Source organism: Myotis brandtii, unplaced genomic scaffold, assembly GCF_000412655.1.
Source record: "Myotis brandtii unplaced genomic scaffold, ASM41265v1 scaffold674, whole genome shotgun sequence".
In the NCBI taxonomy this organism is placed as follows: domain Eukaryota; kingdom Metazoa; phylum Chordata; class Mammalia; order Chiroptera; family Vespertilionidae; genus Myotis; species Myotis brandtii.
In genome coordinates, this window is record NW_005370630.1 from 149,981 (window position 1) to 171,314 (window position 21,334).

Genomic DNA, 21,334 nt, shown 5'->3' on the forward strand with positions numbered 1-21,334 from the left:
GCAATCGGGGAAAAAGGAAACATATGTAATATCTTAAACAATAAAAAGAGTGGGCTCCCTCATATTAAATGTACTTATTTACCAATGGCTATCAAAGAATTTCTACAACAAAGTTAACTTCAGTTTACTTTTATGTAATCACATTCTGTAATTACTTACAGAAATTAAGATCAAAGATCAATGTATAAAAGAACTTCCAGGAGCAAAAAAATTCCAGCACTATTTTTACATTGCATTACATTACAAGTAGTAGGTTACTTTGGCTAAGAGCTTTGGAACTCTCCTTCATTTGGCCTTTTTGGGTCTCAGGAAGCATGGTGCTTCCTGATGGGTTATTGAGACAGGGATCTGTAACAGGGATGAAGGGACCTGATCCTTAGTACAGTGAGTACATGTTTGATTTTTACCGAGCAAAGGAAATGAAACCACAGAGGGATGAAAGACTTGCACATGATTTTTAATTTTCTCTCTCACACTGTGACCTTGTTAGAACTTTAAATCATGAATTAATTTATTTAGCATTTAACAAGCATCTATTAATATGCCAGTAACCGTGCTAGGCCTTTGAAATATATAGTTTCTGACTTAAAATAAGTCGTAATCCAGTGGAGAAGGGTAGGAGATGAGGCTGATTAGGTAATAAGGGAGGTAGACCATGGAAACTTTTTGTGGTAGTTTTTAAGCAGGAAAATGACATGATCAGTTTTATTTCTTAGTAAGATAATTCTGGCAGCAGTGGAAATAGGCCTGGAATAAGGAGACTAAAGGCAGGGAGACCAGTAACAAGACTCTAAGAACAGCTCTATAAACCTGATTGCTGCTCTACTAGTATACTCCCTCCACCTCCAATTCCCATTCAAAGAAGCTCTTCAGGCTGACACAGGACCACACAGATGGAGTATAGGTAGGAAGGCAAGACAGAGGCAGAGGCTGAGGAGGGTAAGTAAAGTTATGAACCCTGAAGCTACACAGTTCATGGTTTTTGTCATTTTGTAAAGGATCAAGTCAAACATCTTTGAAAAATTCTGTGTAAGCTGGAAGCTCCTGTACTGAATTTCAATGTGATTTTTCTTCTGCTCCTTTGATGGAGATTAAAAATTTCCATATGAATACAAAGAATGAAACAACATTTGCTTTTGGCTCTTTTCCTCCCCTTTAATGCATCAAACCAGTGTGGGTAGCAAATGTTCCTTGGCCCCCTCTGGTGGAAAACAAGTCAGTTCCCTTTGAAGAAATAACAAAGCATGGACAGCTGGGGGATTTCAGAGCCACGACATTTACATTATGGACCAAACAAAACTGTCACTGCAAGAGGCAAGCAAACAAGCCTTGCCACACAGCCCCGTTAGGCAGAGCCCTTTAAGGAGATCAGCCAGTGAGATGAGGAGAGGACGTGAAACAGTCCTGCCAGTTCCTACCTGCCTCTGCTGGTACTGAACATCAGGTCAATTCCCTTAATGCAGTTGGCTTAGCAGCATAATGGAGGCCAAAAGTACTCTTCCTGTTTCCTACTCAAAGTAGAGACAGCTCAAAGCTGTGCTAAGAAGTGGGACAGGCCACTGTGAACAATCATCGTGAACATCCTGACCTTGGGGCCGAAGACTGGCAGCTGGGTCCACTCACTGCCCTGTACTCAGGCAACCTCACTCTCTCCCTTTCCTCTTGTACACAACCTTCCCAGAAACACCCACCTCATGAAATTATAAGCCCCTAAGAAATAAGAAATCACAAAGAACAACAGACTTGACTACTAGCAGTAAATAAACAACTCGACCAAATTAAAAAGAAAAAAATAATTGCTACCAATAGAACAAAGGATTAATAGCCTAAATAGATATAAAAGTTCAAGAAACATAAAAATATTTTTAAAGAAATAAAAATTAAAACAAGTTGCAATTTCTAACCCCCAATCAAATTAGCAGATTTAAAATAATTCTCATTACTACTAAGGGTGCTTTGAGATGATAGTTACTCTCAGACAAAGGGAGTCGGTATAAACTGGTAAAATCTTTTCTGAAAAGTAATTGGAATACATTAGCAAAGAGTAGACAGAATAGTTGTTGTTTTTTTTAACTTAGTCAACTGCAGAAATCCTCATCTCTTTTTTCATTGCTGATGTACCAAATTACTTCTGTTGTTTGAACTGTTAGTACATTTCCTTTCCTTCCATTCACCAAACATACAGGGGTGAGCAAAAGTAGGTTTACAGTTGCTCATCTGGAAAATAATACATAAATAATAAAAGAATAATAAAAAAAGAACAAACAAGAGTAAACTGTGTTTCGTGTATGCATAACTGTTACCCTACTTTTGTCCACCCTTGTATACCGAATGCCTTACAAATCCAGTAGGTATCTAATTTCAAAGAATTTTGGTGGAAGAATTAACATGCCAACAACTAAAAAAGGCACAGGGCAGAATATGCTAACTTTCATAGGTGAAAAATAACAAAGGATTGCTAAAGCAGTCTTTTCTTGAAGTTTCATCTCCTAGATTTACTTTTTCCTTTCCATCCATAAATAAGTCATCACTCCATAGCTAGATAATTATAAATGACCCCTACTTCCCTTGGAGGATTCTCTTTCCCACCCAGAATCATCTATGTTCTCCTGCCAGGTTACATCATTGCTCATTCCATATGGGACTATTCTGTTTAAAGATCTATAACTCCCTGCTTAGCTTTCAAGGTCTTCTACATGCTGCTCCCACCAACCTACTCAATCCTATCTCCCACAACTTTCAGACAAGACCTCCACTATATCAGCCAGGAATAAAGAATCTCCCTCGAGTACCATTCTAATTTGTCCTGCTATGTCTTTACGTTTTCCCTAATATATTGAAATTTGTCAATTTTCAATATAATGATTTTATTCCCAACAACTCTGAGAAGTGAAGGGTAGATGGGGGGAAGAAAGAGATGAGGGTATCTTTAGCAGATCTTGAAATGGGGAGGCAGTTTGAGTTGAGGCTCTGAATCACTTTCTATTTCAGCAGGTTCTGAGAAAGTCCTATTTGGCAGGGTTTCTGACTAGAAGCCCCAAACCCACCAAATTCAGGCTCGTCCTTAAGGGACATATCACTGCACAATACTTGCCAGGTATGGGAACAGCTACTTTTGGCGGCCAAAAGAGCTACAAAGGAGATATTGTTATCCTGGTATCCAGACACCAAAAGCTATAATCCCATTTGGTAGTATTAAGGAAGCAATGTTTTTTTGTTTTTTGTTTTTTTTTTTGGGGGGGGGGTTATAATGATATAGGTCTTTGTTTAAAACAGAAAAATATTGTTTGTGTTTGAGAGATACATACTGAAATATTTACAGATAATTCAACTGAAATAATTACAGATGAAGCTATATCATAATGACTTGCTTTAAAATAATCTGGTGTGATGCTATATAGATGGGTATAAAACAAGATTGGCCATGAATTGATCATTATTGAAGCGGTGTGATGGATCTATGGGAGTTCATCACATTACTTTCTCTGCTTTTGTATGAGATGGGTGGAGCTGGATTTTCAAGGGAGAGGAGCTGCTCCTCTTCTTACCCATATGCTTATTAAATCTTTTCCCACCTGTTCCCCTGAGGACTCTAGTTGTATTTCCCATCAAAAGTCCTTGAGACCAATAGCAAAAGGAGGTTTTCCCTCTGGAAACCCAAGTCCTGTGATCTGGCAGACACAGTCTCTGGGAATTGTTAAAGCCCGCAGTTCTGTTCTCAAAGCAAAATCAGAAAAGTACAAAAATTTGTTTCTCTGCATTTATGAAAGTTCACTCAGTGAGGTAGACTTCTTTTCCAACATTGGAGAGAAACTTGCTCTTCTTTTTTCCCTCCTCTCAGAAAATTCTCTGGCCCTTTGCCAAGAGGGCCCATCTATGGGATAATTGCCTAGGGAAAGGACATCTACTTAGAGACAAATAGCACTAGAGTTGGGGAGCTCACCCTTACAGAAGGAAGCAAGAACAGCTTGGAGCTGTGCAGAAAGAGGCATCATAGGTTACTGTTAGTTTTATAAAAATATTTTTCTGGTTTATTATAACATAGATCCCAAAAATACAAGTGGGGGACTCTGTGGTACAGACAAAATAACAGGATGCTGATAACATGATTTCATTTCTAGAACAAAGGTGAAAATAAATTGTAATTTATAAAAACTGGTTACCTAACATTATCAAGGTTTAAAACTGTTAACTAAGTCAGACAGTAGCTTTAGCACTGTGGACCTGACTCTATCCCCCTCTTTCTTACTCATTTTCCATTAGGAAGTCCACAACGTATTTTTTCATGCAGTAGAGATGGGCGTCCACAAGGCCTGTGTGGAAACGTATTCTAGGGTGCCTGCAAAGAGAAGAGAGAGAAGGGGCTCACAATCAGGTAACATGGGTTCTACCATATTATTAGGTTGTAGGCATTAGAAAAAAAAATTATTTTTCATTTTCTTTTAAAAAAATATTTTAAATATATTTTTATTGATTTCAGAGAGGAAGGGAGAGGGAAAGAGAGATAGAAACATCAATGATGAGAGACAATCATTGATTGGCTGCCTTCTGCATGGTCCCCCACTGGGGATCGAGCCCACAACCTGGGCATGTGCCCTAACCAGGAATTGAATCATGAATTGGTTCATAAGTCGATGCTTAACCATTGAGGCACACCAGCTGGGCGGCATCAGAAAAATTTTAAGAGCTATGTTGCCTATACCCCATCCTGGGGAGATCAAGATGGTGAATATTAGCTCTGATCCAACCACAGAACAGGTCTTTTCTTTAAAGAAACCCTATTTCACATTTTATGAGGCTTTTAGGCTTCTAAAGACATTAAACCAAAATCAATAAGCCATCAAATCACTGGCAAGCCACCTTCTATTCTATTGCTCCCACACACAAATCTTGTCACTAACCTTTTCCTGCTTCTACTTCAACTGCCCCACTTCCTGCAGGCCATACTTTACTCCAGGATTTGGCTTGTGTTACTCCATTTTCACAGACGCTGAAGTAAAATTCTACGAATACTCTCTAACTCCCACTCTTATTTACTCATCAGGACTTTCCCCAGTTGTACTTCCTCCAGGAAACCTTCCCCCAAGTTTGAGCTATCACACTTATGCCCACCTATATCAGACAACTTATCATACACTAAGATAATTGCCTATTTATTTGTTTCTCCCAGTGGTCGGCAAACTGCGGCTTGCGAGCCACATGCGGCTCTTTGGCCCCTTGAGTGTGGCTCTTCCACAAAATACCACGTGCGATTGAAACTTCGTGGCCCATGCAGTGCGACTGAAACTTCGTGGCCCATGCGCAGAAGTCGGTATTTTGTGGAAGAGCCACACTCAAGGGGCCAAAGAGCCGCATGTGGCTCGCGAGCCGCAGTTTGCCGACCACTGCACTAGACTGAAAATTCCGAGAACAGAGATTTATCTTTGTAGATTGAGCTCTTAGCATTGTATTTCACACAGAGTAAATGTTAATAAATAGTTATTGAATAAACAAACAAATGAATAAATTAGGTCAACTTAAGGCATCTGCCTGATTGCTGTCTATTTTAGTTTGCAATTTTGGTTTCATTCTCAAGAAATGTCATGCTTACCCTGACCAGTGTGTCACCCCATGGACTTAGAGGTTGTGGTTTGATTCCCAGTCACGGCATATGCCTGGATTTTGGGTTCGAGCTCCAGTGGGAGCTCATATGGCATGTTCAATGGGTATCCGAGGCAGCCCATCGATGTTTCACTTTCTCTCTCTCTCCCCTCTTTTCTCTCTAAAATCAATGAAAGCATGTCCTTAGGTGAGGGTAATAAAAAGAAAGAAATGTCATGTTTGTAATTTCCAAGGTCATTTTATTTAATAAAAACAGACAGTTGAGAGGAAGGAGAAAAGGGTGGAAAATAAAGATTCCAATCATAGCTGCCTGGTTGTCATTTTTCTTCTACTCTGTTACTTTGCTTTGACTGGCTTATAGCTTTAAGGAAAATTATTCTCATGGGATCGAGATACCCTAGAAGTAATTTATCAAATAAATTAAGGTGCACTACCCTGGGCTTCCATTATTTTGGGAGAAAGGCAAACAAAATTCTTTGAAAAGAGCAACAGAGGAGTCAGACTTATTATCCCACACCTATAACACATACATTCCACACACAAGTCAATTAATATATACAATGACGATGAAGAAGAAAGGAGAAGCTACTTCTCAATCCTAACTTTCTGAGATTCTTGATTTCTAAGAAATTCCTCAGGATGAATGTGGTTACCAGGGTTTTCCCTGAAGTCCACACCGATAATTCTCTTCCTTGATCTAACCAATTTGGAAAGTTGCACTCTCCTGTTCAGTCTCTTGGTTTACAAATTCCCTGAATCATTCAACACACTCTACCTATACTTACTCAGTCCTCACAACTACCTCATGAAGTAGATATGTTACTCTCATTTTTATAGCAGAGGTCAACTGCTATAAAACAGCCAGGAAAGGAATAAATTAAAATTCTGAATAACCATCTTGTAAACTGTTATCAATTCCTAGCATATATGACACAAGCATTCATATAGCATTTTATAGCTTATAAATATTTCTTCCAACTTTTTACTCTCACCCCATAAAATAGGTTAAAAAAATTCTCCCATTTTAAAGAAAAAAATGTCCCAAAAATTTAGAATACTCAAGGCTAGAGAATTAGGTACAAATATGAAAGACAATGAAGAAATAGAGATGGGCAATTCAGATATATTTTTTTCCTTTCATATTAAATTTGTAGTGAATGTAAATCTTGGAACTGGGAAACTAATTGCATTTAAGTTGCCAAAGAGGTGGGTTTCTTATTTCACTCTATTATTATTGAATTACATGAGAAATGAGGATTGATATTTTAAAACAAAATAAACAAAACCTAAAAGCCTCAAAGAGTGTCAGTAATACCTGGGTAACTGGCAGACAGTTCTGAGCCAGAGAGGCTTTGGGTTTGTATAACATAAAGTAAGAAATAAGTAAATAGCCCTGGCTGGTTTGGCTCAGTGGATAGAGTATCAGCCTGCTGACTGAAGGGTCCCAGGTTTGATACCGTTCAGGGGCACATGTCCAAGTTGCAGGCTCAATCCCCGGTGGGGAGCATGCAGGAGGCAGCAGATCATTGATTCTCTCTCATCATTAATGTTTCTCTCTCTCCTTCTTCCTTCCTCTCTGAAATCAATAAAAGTAAATTTTTTAAAAAAAGAAATTACCCTAACTGGTTTGGCTCAGTGGATAGAGCGTCAGCCTGCGGACTGAAGGGTCCCAGGTTCGATTCTGGTCAAGGGCATGTACCTTGGTTGCGGGTACATCCCCAGTAGGGGGTGTGCAGGAGGCAGCTGGTCGATGTTTCTCTCTCATCGATGTTTCTATCTCTCTATCCCTCTCCCTTCCTCTCTGTAAAAAATCAATAAAATATATTTTTTAAGCAAGAAATTAGTAAATAGAAATGAGTAAGATAATTAGAAATGCTTGAAATTTTATGTTTGTAAAGTAATTTAAAACATAATTTTCCAAGCACAGGAAAAGTCCATTACAATAAAAAATAAAATATGTGAAAAATTTGTGGGAATCCTTTCAATGATAAAATAACAATAAAAGTTCAAGATGTGGTATAAAAATTTAATCTTTAAAGTCTATAAGATCATTTGTGAAACTCCCATGGGTTTTTTTCTTCTCTTTAATTAACATAAAAAAATATTTTTTGTTAATCCTAACCCGAGGGTATTTTTTCCATTGATTTTTAGAGAGACTGGAAGGGAGAGGGAGAGAGAATTCTTTATCAACCTGCCTTCAAGTTTCCTCATTCATTCTTGGGAAGCAGGAAAGCAGATATTAAGAAATGCTCCTAGCTCCTTGGCAGGGTCACTGGTACCAGCTGCTACAGGAGCTGGAGGGATGGAGGGCAAGTTGCCCACGGTGCTCCCCCATGGAGGAGACAGCACACAAGGCTGCAGCCCTGATGCTCGCACCTTCCACTGGACAGTGATGAAGGCTGTAGCTGTGCCAGTGAGCACAGGAGAAAGTGGCCTGTTCGAGGGTGTGAGCAGAGGTGATAGGAGGAGAATAGCAGAGGGTTTAGAGACTACATCATCTTGCCTCCAGCACAACCATTTCTGTCTTGTGATCAGTGTAAGTCGCAGGAACTTCTTAAGTAACAAACAAAATGAGCCAGGGGCATGGAGTATATGACCTTATATTGGTCTGAGATTGGCTATGAGCTCCAGCATTATCACTGAAGGAAGTTTCATTTTGGAACAAACATAAAGGTCTTCTGTGACTTGTCAGGAAAGGCTCCATGAAAGCAGGTCAGTAATGCATAAGAACCAGAAGCAACAATTCCAATGAAGACAAAAACCTCCCAAGATAACTTAGCCATCTTGAGGGTTCAATGCAACAATACAAACAACCTTCCTCAGTCACCTTCTACTTTATTTGGCAATCTGAAACTTATTCCAATAAAGAAACACATCTCCCCACCCTCCTGCCCCCCCCCCCTAAAGAGTCAGAGCTAATTCCCTACTGCCTAATCATTATAATTTAAAAGAAATTAAAGACCAAGGTATGCTTGAAATAATCAAGGTTGCTCAGAAGTAGAGGAAAGAAGATGACCCATGAAGCATAGCTACTTACTAGCTATCTACAATTCTAATGAGGCAGATTTTGGGGCAAGTACCTGTTGCCTAAGTACCTGGTAGCTGTTTTATAAAAAAGTACTTGCCATACCACCCCAAATGCCTGCTCTTGATGGCAGGGGAAGGGGCAGGAACGACAGGCTGTTGATTGTTAGGAGTGCGTATGGAGCTACCAAACCAAAGGTCTGCCTATGCAGCAGCGTGGGCTCTGGCACCATCGGTGCTCAGGCCCTCTCCTAGAAAGGCAGTGTTGAAGTGCGAGCCCTAGACTCAAAGCAGCAGACAGTAAAAATGCTTCTCTTCATTGTACTGACAGAAAAACAAAAGGAAATTATTTTAGTTCACATTAATTGAATACCTACTATATGCCAGGCACTTGGGATATAACAGTAAACAAAATGGACATGACCCCGCATGAAGCTTACAGTTTACCGGAACATAAATTATTGCAAGTATGCATTAGCTGTAAAAGGCAGCACAGAATGCTACAGAAGCATATAATGGGGGACTTCACTCAGGCTGAGAGATATGGGAAGTTTCCCTTTCAGCTTAGACCTGAAGGAAGGGAGAGAGATAGCCAAGTGAAAGGGGCATAGCAACTAAGATGGGCACTCGGGGCAGAGAAAAATAGCTGGTGACAAGACCTTGAGGCAGATTGGTGAGTGTGAGGAACTAAAGATGCCCAGTACTGACAAAACACAGATAACAAGATGGGGAGATACACAAGATGAGGCTGGAAAGGTTTTAGGCCATGTTAAAGATTTTGATCTTTATTCTAAAGGAAGTAGGTTTTGCTTTCCAGCGGTGACAACTTCCCCACGACAACTTGCTTCTTGCTAAGGATCTCCTTCATCCCTTCCCAGAGAGAAGAGGAAACACAAGAAGAAGTACCTGGTGCAGAGCCCCAATTCCTACTTCAAGGGTGTGAAACGCCCAGGAGTCTATAAAATCACCACCACCTTCAACCATGCACAAACGGTACTTTTGTGTTGGCTGTCCCACTGTCCTCTGCCAGCCTACAGGAGGAAAAGCAAGGCTTCCAGAGGATGTTCCTTCAGAAGGAAGCAGCACTAAAAGCACCCAGAATCAAGATGAGTGGCAAACCATCCCAATAAGTACATTTTGGATTAAAAAAAAAAAAAAGGGAAGCAGGTCTCAGGTTATGTGTATAGGGAAAGGTAGAGGTGTATAACACAAAATCATCTCCTATGTCTCTAGTATATTCAATATCTTGAGACTAATGACCACCTATATTCTGTGATGATATCATTGGCTTAATAGTGAGCTAAATCAAAGTTGAAAGGCAGCTTGGTGTAGTAAAAAGAGCAATGGGGCTAAGAGGGCTCTAGTTCTGACCTCACCACTAAATATGACAAAATCTTTCTTCACGCCAGTTTCTTATTATAAAACGGAGTGTTGTGCTTCAGTTAGTCCTAGAGTTTTGTGGAGGTGCTTCAGGACCTGCTAAGGGAAGCCTGAATAAGGATAACCCTGTGTTCTAAGTTTATATCTTAGGCTTCTATATAAGACTTCAGTTACAGAGAAAGTTCCACGCCCTTAAGAGAAAGTTGGAAAATGACTGCAAATTTTAATCTTAGATAATAGATAATTTATTCATTAATTTATTCTATTTAACAAACATTGAGATCTATCATATTACCTACTTGTTGCAGAGTTATTAGGATGGTTAGAAATTACTTGAAGTGTGTACTTGGTCCTTGTATATCGGGCACTCATTAAATAACCATTATAATTACCATCATGAGCCAGGTACTGTGCTTTGGTACCAGGGACACAGAGCTGAAATAAACAGAGCTCCTTAGGAGTTCACAATCTAGTAGGGAAGACTACATGTTAGAAAACATTTTATAGTATACTGTGGTACATACTAATGGAGGGAGCTCAGTACAGAAGAGGATGTAGTGAGATGTCTAAAGAAGCAGGCATAGGATAAGGTTTCTCAGGGGTGGATGAAGCTTGGGTGGGTTCTGAAAGAGGAGGATACATTTGCTAGGCAGTCAAAGCAGGAAAAGAATATTTCAGATCAAGGAACTATAGTATATGCAAAGGCAAAGTAGTAATGAAAAAAAAAAATCCCAGGATAAATGGTAAAAAATTAAAGCTGGAGAGCTAGGCAGAGGCCAGAGCACAAAAAGCCTTCTCAGACTCTTAGATGTCAAGTTAAGGAGTTTGGATTTTGTCTCTTAGGTGATAAAAAACCATGGAAAGTTATTGTTTTTTTTTTTTTTTAAATATTTTATTGACTTTTTACAGAGAGGAAGGGAGAGGGCTAGAGAGTTAGAAACATCGATGAGAGAGAAACATCGATCAGCTGCCTCCTGCACACCCCCTACTGGGGATGTGCCCGCAACCAAGGTACATGCCCTTGACCAGAATCGAACCCGGGACCCTTCAGTCCACAGGCCGACGCTCTATCCACTGAGCCAAACCAGTCAGGGCGAAAGTTATTGTTTTAAGTAAACAGTCATGTGCTGCATAACAATGTTTCAGTCAACAACAGACCAGATATACAACAGTGGTTCCATAAGATTATAACCAAGCTGAAAAATTCCTATGGCCTATTGACATCATAGCCATTGTAAGGTCATAGCACAGCTCATTACTCACAAGTCTGTGGTGATGCTGGAGTAAACAAACCTACAGTGCTGTCAGCCATATAAAAGTATAGCATATACAATTATGTACAGTACATAATACTAGATAATGATAGTAAGTGACCATGTTACTGGTTTATGTGTTTACTATACCGTACTTTTTATCATTACTTTAGCGTATACTCTTGCTGTAAAACAGTATGCCGTGTTACAAGAGCAGCTGGCTCACACATCTCATACTTATCGTGTTTCTGGATTGCATAATTTTCTCTCTCTCTCTTTTTTTTCTTCTTTTTAATCCTCACTTGAGGATATTTTCCACTGATTTTTAGAGAGAGTGGAAGGGAGAGGGAAAGACAGAGAGAAATATTGATGTGAGAGAAAGGCATCCATTGGTTGCCTCCCGCAGGAGCCCCGACCAGGGCCCAGGCGGGGAGGAGCCTGCAACCGAGTTATATGCCCTTGACTGGAAACGAACCCAGGACCCTTCTGTCTGTAGGCTGACGCTCTATCCACTGAACAAAACTGTCTAGGGTTGCATCATTTTCTCTTGTGGTTGATTTACAAAACTTGTGTGTTGTTTTGTATAGTAACATTCTGTATAGGCTCATAGCCTAGGAGCAATACGCTATACCATATAACCTAGATGTGTAGTAGGCTGTACCATGTAGGTTTATGTAAGTGCATTCTATGATGGTCATACAACAACAAAATCGCCTACCGACGCATTTCTTAGAACGGATCCCTGTCATTAAGCAGCACATAACTATACATATACACGCTATGCTGGTTTTGTATATTTTGATTTAGTTGAGCTGGAATTATTTATGCAAAATTCTCTTTTCTGAAAGGTTCTGAGTCAGTGATGGACCCAAGAGATATTCTGTGTGACATTTAGAGGGCAGAAGTAAAACTGTAGCCACATTTTTAATGCTATGAAGGTCGATGGATGGTGCCAAGTACTGTGTCTACTTGCACATGATGTCACTGATATACTTGCTCACCCAGTAGGCATGGAACAGTATCCAGTCCTGCAGCTCCTCTAGATCCTGACAGATATCCTCCCTCAGCTTCTCTTGAGTCCTGAGCCAAGCACTGTGTAGCTCTGTAGTGAAGGATACCAGCTTTTTCCGCAGATTACCCACAGCAATGAGACTGAAGGCAATAAAAGACAGATGTGGTCCTTGTTTTGTTCTTGCTCTTGTCCACATCTAGATTTCCTTTCTGATTGTTGATCTGGCTGACTGATAGCAATCACTGTCCTTGTGTAACTTATAGTCCAGGGCAATAAAGGGTTCCAGATGTTATCTAGACATTTCTATAGAATATAGGAGGGCACAAAGGAAGAAGGGTCAATTCTCAATTCTGCTTAGTGTGAAAATGGTCAGAATAAGTTTCACAGAGAAGTGCTATATGAGCTGAGTCTTAAAGGAAGAGCAGGTATTGAGCCAGGGAGAAAAGGGTAACTGGCCGAAGAAGTGCTCGGAATGGTGAGAGCAAAAGGACAGAGGTGTAAAAAGGAATGCAGAGGTCAGGGAACTATAAGCCACTCTCCATAACTTATGGTGGAGTGCTGAGTATGGGGTTGCATTTGGGAAATGGTGAAATATAAGGCTGGAGAGGTAAGCCTGGTTAGAGGATTGAGGGCATTAGGAATTTGTAGTTTATCCTGTAAGCAATGTGTTTGTAGGTAGAGGGGGAAGAAATAGTAGAAAGAAAAGTTGAAAATTCTGGAGTGTTGGAAAAACTGATGGAGCAGTTCCAGGGGAGGCAGAGGAAAATGGGGTACAGACATAGTTAGGGGACTGGTCTTAAATAGGAGGACAGAAACTTCTTCCTCTAAGGTTAGAAAAAAGGAATTGAAGGTGGGTCTGAGTGAAGATAAAATCATGGGTAGGATAGTATGCTGGGAAAATCAGCATCTGGGAGCCAGGATTTTCTTGCAGAAGGAGGAGGCAGGGTCATTTCCTGAGATAGGAAAGTGGAATGGGTTGAGAACAGCTGCTGAGAGAAGTGAGAAGGTGGTCCAGGACAGGTGTAAGAATGTGGAGTGGTCTAAGGGCTCAGCTAAGATTGGAAATATGAATTTACAACATTGTAAGTTGGTGCCAATTTTCAACATTGCATAATAATTCTTCTGAAGTCTTTAATAGAACAGATGTAGAAGTAGACAAAGTAGATGTTAAAGTAATCCAAAGTTGAAGATTATGAGGGCAGACACAAGAAAAGGACAATGAGTGAGGATATGGAGGGAAATGCCTGAAGTAATATAGCATATATTTTAGATTGGATGAAGAAAAAAGTGAGGGATAGAAAGAGAGAGGGGGTAGGGAGGCAAGCAGGAAGGGCTGGTAAGGGAATGAAAGATATAATGGGACTGAAATGAAGGAAACAGGATTCTAGGTAAACATGGCAGATTAAATATAGGCATAAAGCCCTATTCCTTTTGAAAGCTCATTAAAGTGACAATAAAGGTGTTACTATTTTTTAAAAAGGCATAGCCCCCAAGAACAAAGATTAGGAAAAGAGAGGATAGAAACAATATTTGAAATCTGGCAAGCAGAAGGATGGTGGTAACAGATTTAGTATATCCAAGAAAGCTGAAATCTAAACCAGCTCTAAGGAAAGCTGAGTAGCAACTGGATTTGTACTGCAGAAGCCCTGAAATGATCAGGAATTGGCTTAAGGAAAAGGCTTAAGGATGCTGACATGGGTTCTTTTACAAATAACCTATCTATATGACTTTATAGACGTGAGAGTTAAAAGTATAGAAAAATAAGAATAAAAGTCTCACTGTGTGTGCTGGACAAAATACCTTGGGAAAAGTTCTTGATCCTGACTTCTACAAGTCCCTCTGCACTCCTCCCCCCCCAAACTGCAAAATTAGAGAAGTACTTAAGGAATTTATGGTTGGTTTGTAGCAATGGGGATACTAATGTTAAGTAAATAGCATTTCAAGACTTTCCATTGGGAAAATAATCAAGAATATAAACCCATTTCTCATCATCTCATCATCCCAGAAATACAAATTTGGCCATGATTTTCGAGATTTGATTCAAGTCCTTGTCTTCCCAGATATAAATGTCTAAACTTTCCAAGACGAATGTGTGAACATTTTATTCCATTTTAAATATATCCTTTAGAAGCTTGTTTTAATTTTTCATTAATCTTCCAGTAAAAAACAAACAAACCCTTGACTAGTATTCAAAAGAAAACAACACAACACTAGAGAAAAGCTACATGATTTTCTTATTAAATATTTGGCACAAATACCTTTAACTTATGAAATATTAAAAACACATGTCTTTCCGAAATAAAACAGGAAATTTAGAACTGGGGGGACCGTCTTTAAAGAACTAAGTCAATTTTAGTTGGAAAAACTGAGGCTTAGAGAAGCAAAGTGATTTGCTCGAGATCATATAGCTGGTTTGTCTCAAGACTAAATTCCAAATTCTCTAGACTCGAATTTCCAATCCCATGCTCCTTCTACCAGCAACATTCTTTTCCACTACATATAATGCCTCTCCAAGTCAGTAATACTTCAAGTCAACATTTGGAAAAGGTTTTCTGCTTTTTAAGAAATACACTGAGGTAGTAAGAATCTGGACCCACTGGAGTCAAGTACTACCTGATGACTAGACAGCTTGCTGGGGAGACTGCTTCTGTACCTGACTATAGGCTTAGCAGGATTCCTACTCCAACAAGCATCATACACTATCTCACTTTCTAGGACCAAATATGCCTGAAGCCCAACAAAACAGAACATTTCCTTGCAATCAAGCAAACACTTCATCCTCTCTCAGACAGGGAGAAAACAAATGTCCTTTTTTCCTACAATCACTACAAAAGTAAGAAAACTTTAAAACAAGAGGTTTCTGGTGACCCCAGATATATATACACAAAGGCCTTTTTCAAGATTTAGTGTTTGACTAATAGGAACTAGTCCTCACTTTTGGAAATTCAGTTTAAAAAAAGGATAGGAAGTATTGGATTCTCATATTCAAACATGTTTAAAAAAAAAAATCTGAATCTAATTAGCTTTTACCCACCATCCCACTGAGGCCAGGAGGAGCACAATGCCCCAGAGGGTCATATGAATATGGGGAAGAAGATTTTATTGCTCATTTATCCAGCCAGCTGCCCTATTGCAACTATACTCCAAAAATCCTGAATCACTGGGGTGTAGATTACAAGTTAGAAGAATTGAGGGAAAAACCTGCCAACAACAAAAAATGCAATCTAGTCTTAGGAAACCAACAGAAGATCTGGGCTTTTAAAAAAAATACATATTTTTTATTGACTTCAGAGAGGAATGGAGGAGAGAGAGATAGAAACATCAATGATGAGAGAGAATCATTGATTAGCTGCCTCCTACATGCCCCATACTGGGGATTGAGCTCGCAACCTAGGCATGTGCCCTGTCCGGGAATTGAACCATGATCTCTTGGTTCATAGGTCGATGCTCAACCACTGAGCCACACCAGCTGGACTCTCTTTTGTTCTTTCAAAGATAGCATACAGCTTTTGGGTTCATGAATAAAATATTCTCTCATCTCTCAATGAGAACAAGGTTTTTGGTGTGTTTTGCTCACATTGTATTCCTAGCTCCTAAAGTAGTGGAATTCAGATGGCTCAAGTATTAATAAACACATCTTTCTGAATAATGTTACCTTTTTTGACATTTTCTTCTCTTCATAATGTTTCCCTTTAAGGTGATTTTTTTTCTCTTTTTCTCTGCTAATTTATTGTTTTTTCCTGTTTAGATCTGGTAATTCTTGTGTGTGTGTGCGCGCGCACAATATCTGATTGGGAGCACTGAACATGTGGTAGGCTTTTTCAACTTTGAAATTTAATGTAGGATTACCTAAGAGGTGGGTTATCTGTTGGGAATTCCCCAATATTTGTATCTTAAGGTCTTTCCTCTTAGACTGTCTGATACCAGAGAAGAATTCTCTTCTGTCCTTGCTTGACAGGTGCAGTCCTGGTTGCTAGTATTTAGGAACCAAGTGGGAGAAGAACACTGAGAACCTTACAACATAGATTCCCCATTTTTATGTGTGATATATCCAACCTCATCTATGTTTGGTGTTCTAATCATATTTATTAGCTCTTGTATATTTTTTTTAAAAAAGAATATTTATTGATTTTTATAAACCGGTGACCTCTTGGTTCATGGGTCAATGTTCAACCACTGAGCCACACTGGGGTGATTCTCTGTAACTATTAATCATTTTCTTTTTCATCTAAATCACTGAATATCTCAAACCTTTCCTTTATGTCAATAACTTGATTTTCATTGGTGTCTACTATTCTGTTACTTGTTATTTTAAAATTTATTAGTTAACTCTGAAATTAAGTTACTTGGTCCTCTATTTTCTTAGTTCTCTATACTCTTTTACCTCATTTTGTTGTTTTATCATCTCATCACTGAAATTTTATTTATAAAATCTACATTTTAATGAGTTGTTTTATAGTTGTAGAGTTGTAAAGAAATTCTTTCTATTCATTGAGTTATTATTTTTCAGGGTAGGCTCTTTGTCTTTTGCAGGGCATTTTTCTTGCTTTCATTTTGTTTGGTGTATATTTGCACAGCTGGCATGCTAATTCTTTTGGGTCTTGCTCATTCTTTTATTAATTTTGATACAATATAGATGAATTCTTGCCCTGGCTGGTACACTCATATACTGAAGGATTGTGGGTTCGATTCCCAGTCAAGGGCACGTACCTGAATTGCAGGTTCGATCCCCAGCCCCAGTCGGGGCATGTGCAGGAGGCAGCCAATTGATGTATCTCTCTTGCATTGATGCTTATCTCTCTCTTCTCCCCACCACCTCCCTGCCTTCCACTCTTTGGGGGGAAAAAAATCCTCTGGTGAGGATTAATGAAAAAAATTTTTTTTAATGTTGTATAGACATACAATGGAATATTATGCAGCCTTAAAAAGGAAGGAGCCTGGACAGCATGGCTCAGTGGTTGAGCATCGACCCATGAACCAGGAGGTAATGGTTTGACTCCCGGTCAGGGCACATGCCTGGGTTGTGGGTGTGACCCCCAGTGGCAAGTGTGCAGGAGGCAGCCAATCGATGATTCTCTCTCATCATTGACATTTCTGTCTCTCTCCCTCTCCTTTCCTCTCGGAAATTAATATCAATATATATTTTTAAAAAAGGAAGGAAATTCTGATACATGCTACAACATGGATGAACCTTGAGAACATTACACAAAATGAAGTAAGCCAGTCACAAAAAGACAAATACTTTATGATTCACTAATATGAAGTATCGCAAGGAGTCAAATTCATAGAAACAGAAAGTTGAATGGTAGTTTACCAGGGGCTGGGGAGAAGAGATGGAGAGTTATTGGTTAATAGATATAGAACTTCATATTTGCAAGATAAAAAAGTTCTGGATGCCGAAACCGGTTTGGCTCAGTGGATAGAGCGTCGGCCTGCGGACTGAAGGGTCCCAGGTTCGATTCCGGTCAAGGGCATGTACCTTGGTTGCGGGCACATCCCCAGTAGGAGATGTGCAGGAGGCAGCTGATTGGTGTTTCTCTCTCATTGATGTTTCTGACTCTCTATCTCTCTCCCTTTCTCTCTGTAAAAAATCAATAAAATATATTAAAAAAAAAAAGTTCTGGAGATTTGTTTCACAACAATGTGAATATACTAAGATTAGTGAAATGTACACTTAAAAAATGGTTAAGATAGTAACTTGTATAAAAAAGGAAGCTCTATAACATTGTCAGAAAAACAGTTCTGTTCCCTGTTCTCCCCACAGCTGCTTTGCCCCACTCCTATGCAGGATCTGACTCTACCTTGGCAAAAAAAGACACAGAGAAAAGCTAAGCTTGTGTGGTGAAAGAAAGTCTTCATACTGTCTCATGAGAAAACATTCACATTCTTCTGTTAATTTCACACAGTATAATCTAGTTTTCATAACTCTTTCCCATCCACTGGGTGGTTTTATTTTGTTTTAAGACATGAAGAATTGCCAATAAGAAACACCCTAGGGCTTACTTCTGCAGGATGGATCCCTTAATGACCAGCTCCTCATCCAAGTCCGCTTCATTAGCCATGAAGAGCAGCCTCTTTCCTGTGCTGTCCACTCCAATGAAGTCACGCTGCTCCACTGAATCATACAAAAGAAGGAATATCAAACAAAGACATTTGCTTTGCCTGTATGACTAAGTCAGGGAAGAGGGTACCTGCTCACATTTCTCTTTGAACTAAATACAGAACTGAGTGTTATATAGCACATACTCATTACAATGTTTAAAACATAGGCAGTCAAAATTTTTTATTGCTCTAAAGGATATTATTAGGTTAACTGTGAATTCTGAATAAGTTCTATAGGTTAAAGTATTGTGTCAATGTAATTTCCTATTTTTAGAGATCTGTCCTTTATGGAGGTGGGTGGAGGGGAAAGGACACACTTTCGTGTATTTAAAGGCAAAGGGAATGATGCCTGCAATTTATTCTCACATAGCTCAGAAAAAAATAATTATATATACATTATATATGCATATGATATATATTGAATATATGTTATGAAAGAGAGAATGATAAAGCAAATATTAACATTTGGGTGCAAGATATATAAGTTCTTGCCCTAGCCGGTATGGCTCAGTGGATAGAGCATCAGCCTGCGGACTGAAAGGTCCCCTGTTTGATTCCCTGGTTCAAGGGCACATGCCTGGGTTGTGGGCTCGATCCCCAGTGTGGGGCGTGCAGGAGGCAGTCGGTCAATGATTCTCTCTCATCATTGATGTTTCTATCTCTCTCTCACCCTCTTCCTTCCTCTCTGAAATCAATAAAAATATATTTTAAAAAAGATATATAAGTTCTTTATACTATTCTTGTAACCATTTTGTAAATTTGAAATTATTAAAAAAATAAAAAGTGAAGGTGGTGGTGGATATGTTAATTAGTTTGATTGTGATAATCACTTCACAGTATCTACATATACCAAAATATCACCTTGTAAACCTTAAATATACATAATTTTTATAAATAGATAAAAAAGTTTTTTAAAAAGAGGGGCAGTCACGATACTGCTTAACCACCTAAGTGGATTAACCACAAGCTCACCGCCTGGCACAAAAAGAAAATACAAGAAATTCTTTCTTTGAAATAATCAGCTAGGACTGCTCACTGTGAAAATGGGAATAACATTATTTAAGGACATCCACATTCAACCAACATTAACTATCTGTCTACTATGCACTAGATTTTATGCTGTGTATGGGAGCATTCAAATAAAATAAGGTACATATTTATTAAATGTACAGAGTTATCTGGTAGATGGTGATTTTACAGGCTGCCCTATTATTGCTATCTTCTGTGTTACATTTCTTCACCCCAACCACATTATAAGCTCTTCAAGTGCAGGCTTAGGATTCCTTTAAATATAAACCCAGTACAGTGTTGGACACTTAACAAAATCTGCTAAGATCTGGATAGTATCTATCTAAAGCTTGCAAAAGCATTTTCAAACAGAGGCAGCATAACATATAGTTAAGGGAGCCTTTGAAGCCACACCACTTGAGTATGAATACCACTTACTATTTGTATGTCTTTGAGCAAGATACTAAACCTCTCTGTTTCTCAGTTTCAGTTGTAAAATGAGGGTAATAAGGACTAAATAAGTTAATACATGCTTTCATTTGATCCTCACAAAAATCACATAAAGCAATGATTTAACACCAAGGAGAAAGTGAAAGTTGAACTCGAGGAAATATTTTTATCTCTAAAGATGAATTTATCTGCCTCCTATTGACAGGCAATGACTACCATATGATTAAACATGCTTCCCTGTCAGCTTAAGCTGTCTCTATACCAAGAACCAAATGCATTACTCAAGTGTATAATGTGTTTAGCTCAGTGGCTAAAGCATTCATTTCTTCAGATGGTGTTCGGTCATCTTATCATATGTAGTGTCTGAATCTGAATAGGGAGAAGCTACCATTAAAAGTTATGTTATTTTTTTCAATATCTAAGATTAGTGAACTCCAAAGAAGAAAGGGTAAATAATGCCAATTTGAAGGCAAGTTTTTTAAAAAATATATATTTTATTGATTTTTCACAGAGAGGAAGGGAGAGGGATAGAGAGAAACATCGATGAGAGAAACATCGATCAGCTGCCTCCTGCACACCTCCTACTGGGGATGTGCCCACAACCAAGGTACATGCCCTTGACCGGAATCGAACCTGGGACCCTTCAGTCCACAGGCCGGCGCTCTATCCACTGAGCCAAACCGGTTAGGGCTGAAGGCAAGTTTTACAGAGACTTTCAACCAAAGCTAAAAACTGCAGAGAATTTCAAATGCCATATAGCAGCTTTGACATATATCAATTCATTCATTCATCCATTACATGGAAACTTGAGAACATAACAAAGTCTGCAAATGTCTGATCATGAACCAATATTTTAAAAAGAAACACAGAGATATTATTTTTGGATATAATTTGGAGTGCTTAGCCTATCCAAGTCCTTAGGCCCACAAAAACACGAATGTCCCGGGAGCAGTAACTTCCAAGTCCACTTTTCAGTTTTGGTGCACTTCAGTCACATTCCCCTCACTCTCAGGCCCCACCTATTGTATTTGCTTCTTTGTAGCTACCATAGTAACTGGGACCTCAGAATATGATATAAATTAGGGAAACTTGGAAAAGTTTCTGTTCTGTGTTAACAAAGTGAATTCCACTTTGACAGCAGAGCAGGTAACATTAGAATGTTCATCCTAAGGAGAAAGACCACACAAATAGCGTTAAGAAAGCAGTTAAAACTATGAAGTTCCATTTTTAAAAATCTGTCATATTCAACTATTCATATTTTAGTCATTTTTTTTGCTTCTTTGAACCCTTCTGTTTCCTCCATAGTCATTTACTTATCCATTTGTTTATTCAGCTAATAAATATATTTGTGTACCTCTTCTGTGACAGGCATTATGTTTGCTATGTAGAGAGAGGCCCAAGTAACTTTAAAAAATATACATAAATGAGGACAGCCTCTAGCTAACAGCTAGCTAGAAATTGAGATTCTCAGTTCAACAGTCCTCAGGGAACTGAAATTCTGCCA

The 21,334-nt window shown here is 39.0% G+C and overlaps 1 protein-coding gene across 2 annotated transcripts in view; it reads right to left on the reverse strand.

The window, feature by feature from the left end:
* EIF2B3 (eukaryotic translation initiation factor 2B, subunit 3 gamma, 58kDa) overlaps positions 1–21,334 on the reverse strand; it is an 89,544-nt gene that overhangs the window by 29,272 nt on the left and 38,938 nt on the right. Inside the window, exons 5-6 of one of the 2 annotated variants that reach the window (XM_005881250.2) lie at positions 18,274–18,385; positions 4,250–4,339 (exon numbers count right to left, since the gene is read on the reverse strand). In XM_005881250.2, coding sequence (XP_005881312.1) covers positions 4,250–4,339; positions 18,274–18,385 — 202 coding nt within the window. The remainder of the gene's footprint in view (positions 1–4,249; positions 4,340–18,273; positions 18,386–21,334) is intronic. The other variant, XM_014529207.1, reaches the window with a different exon arrangement.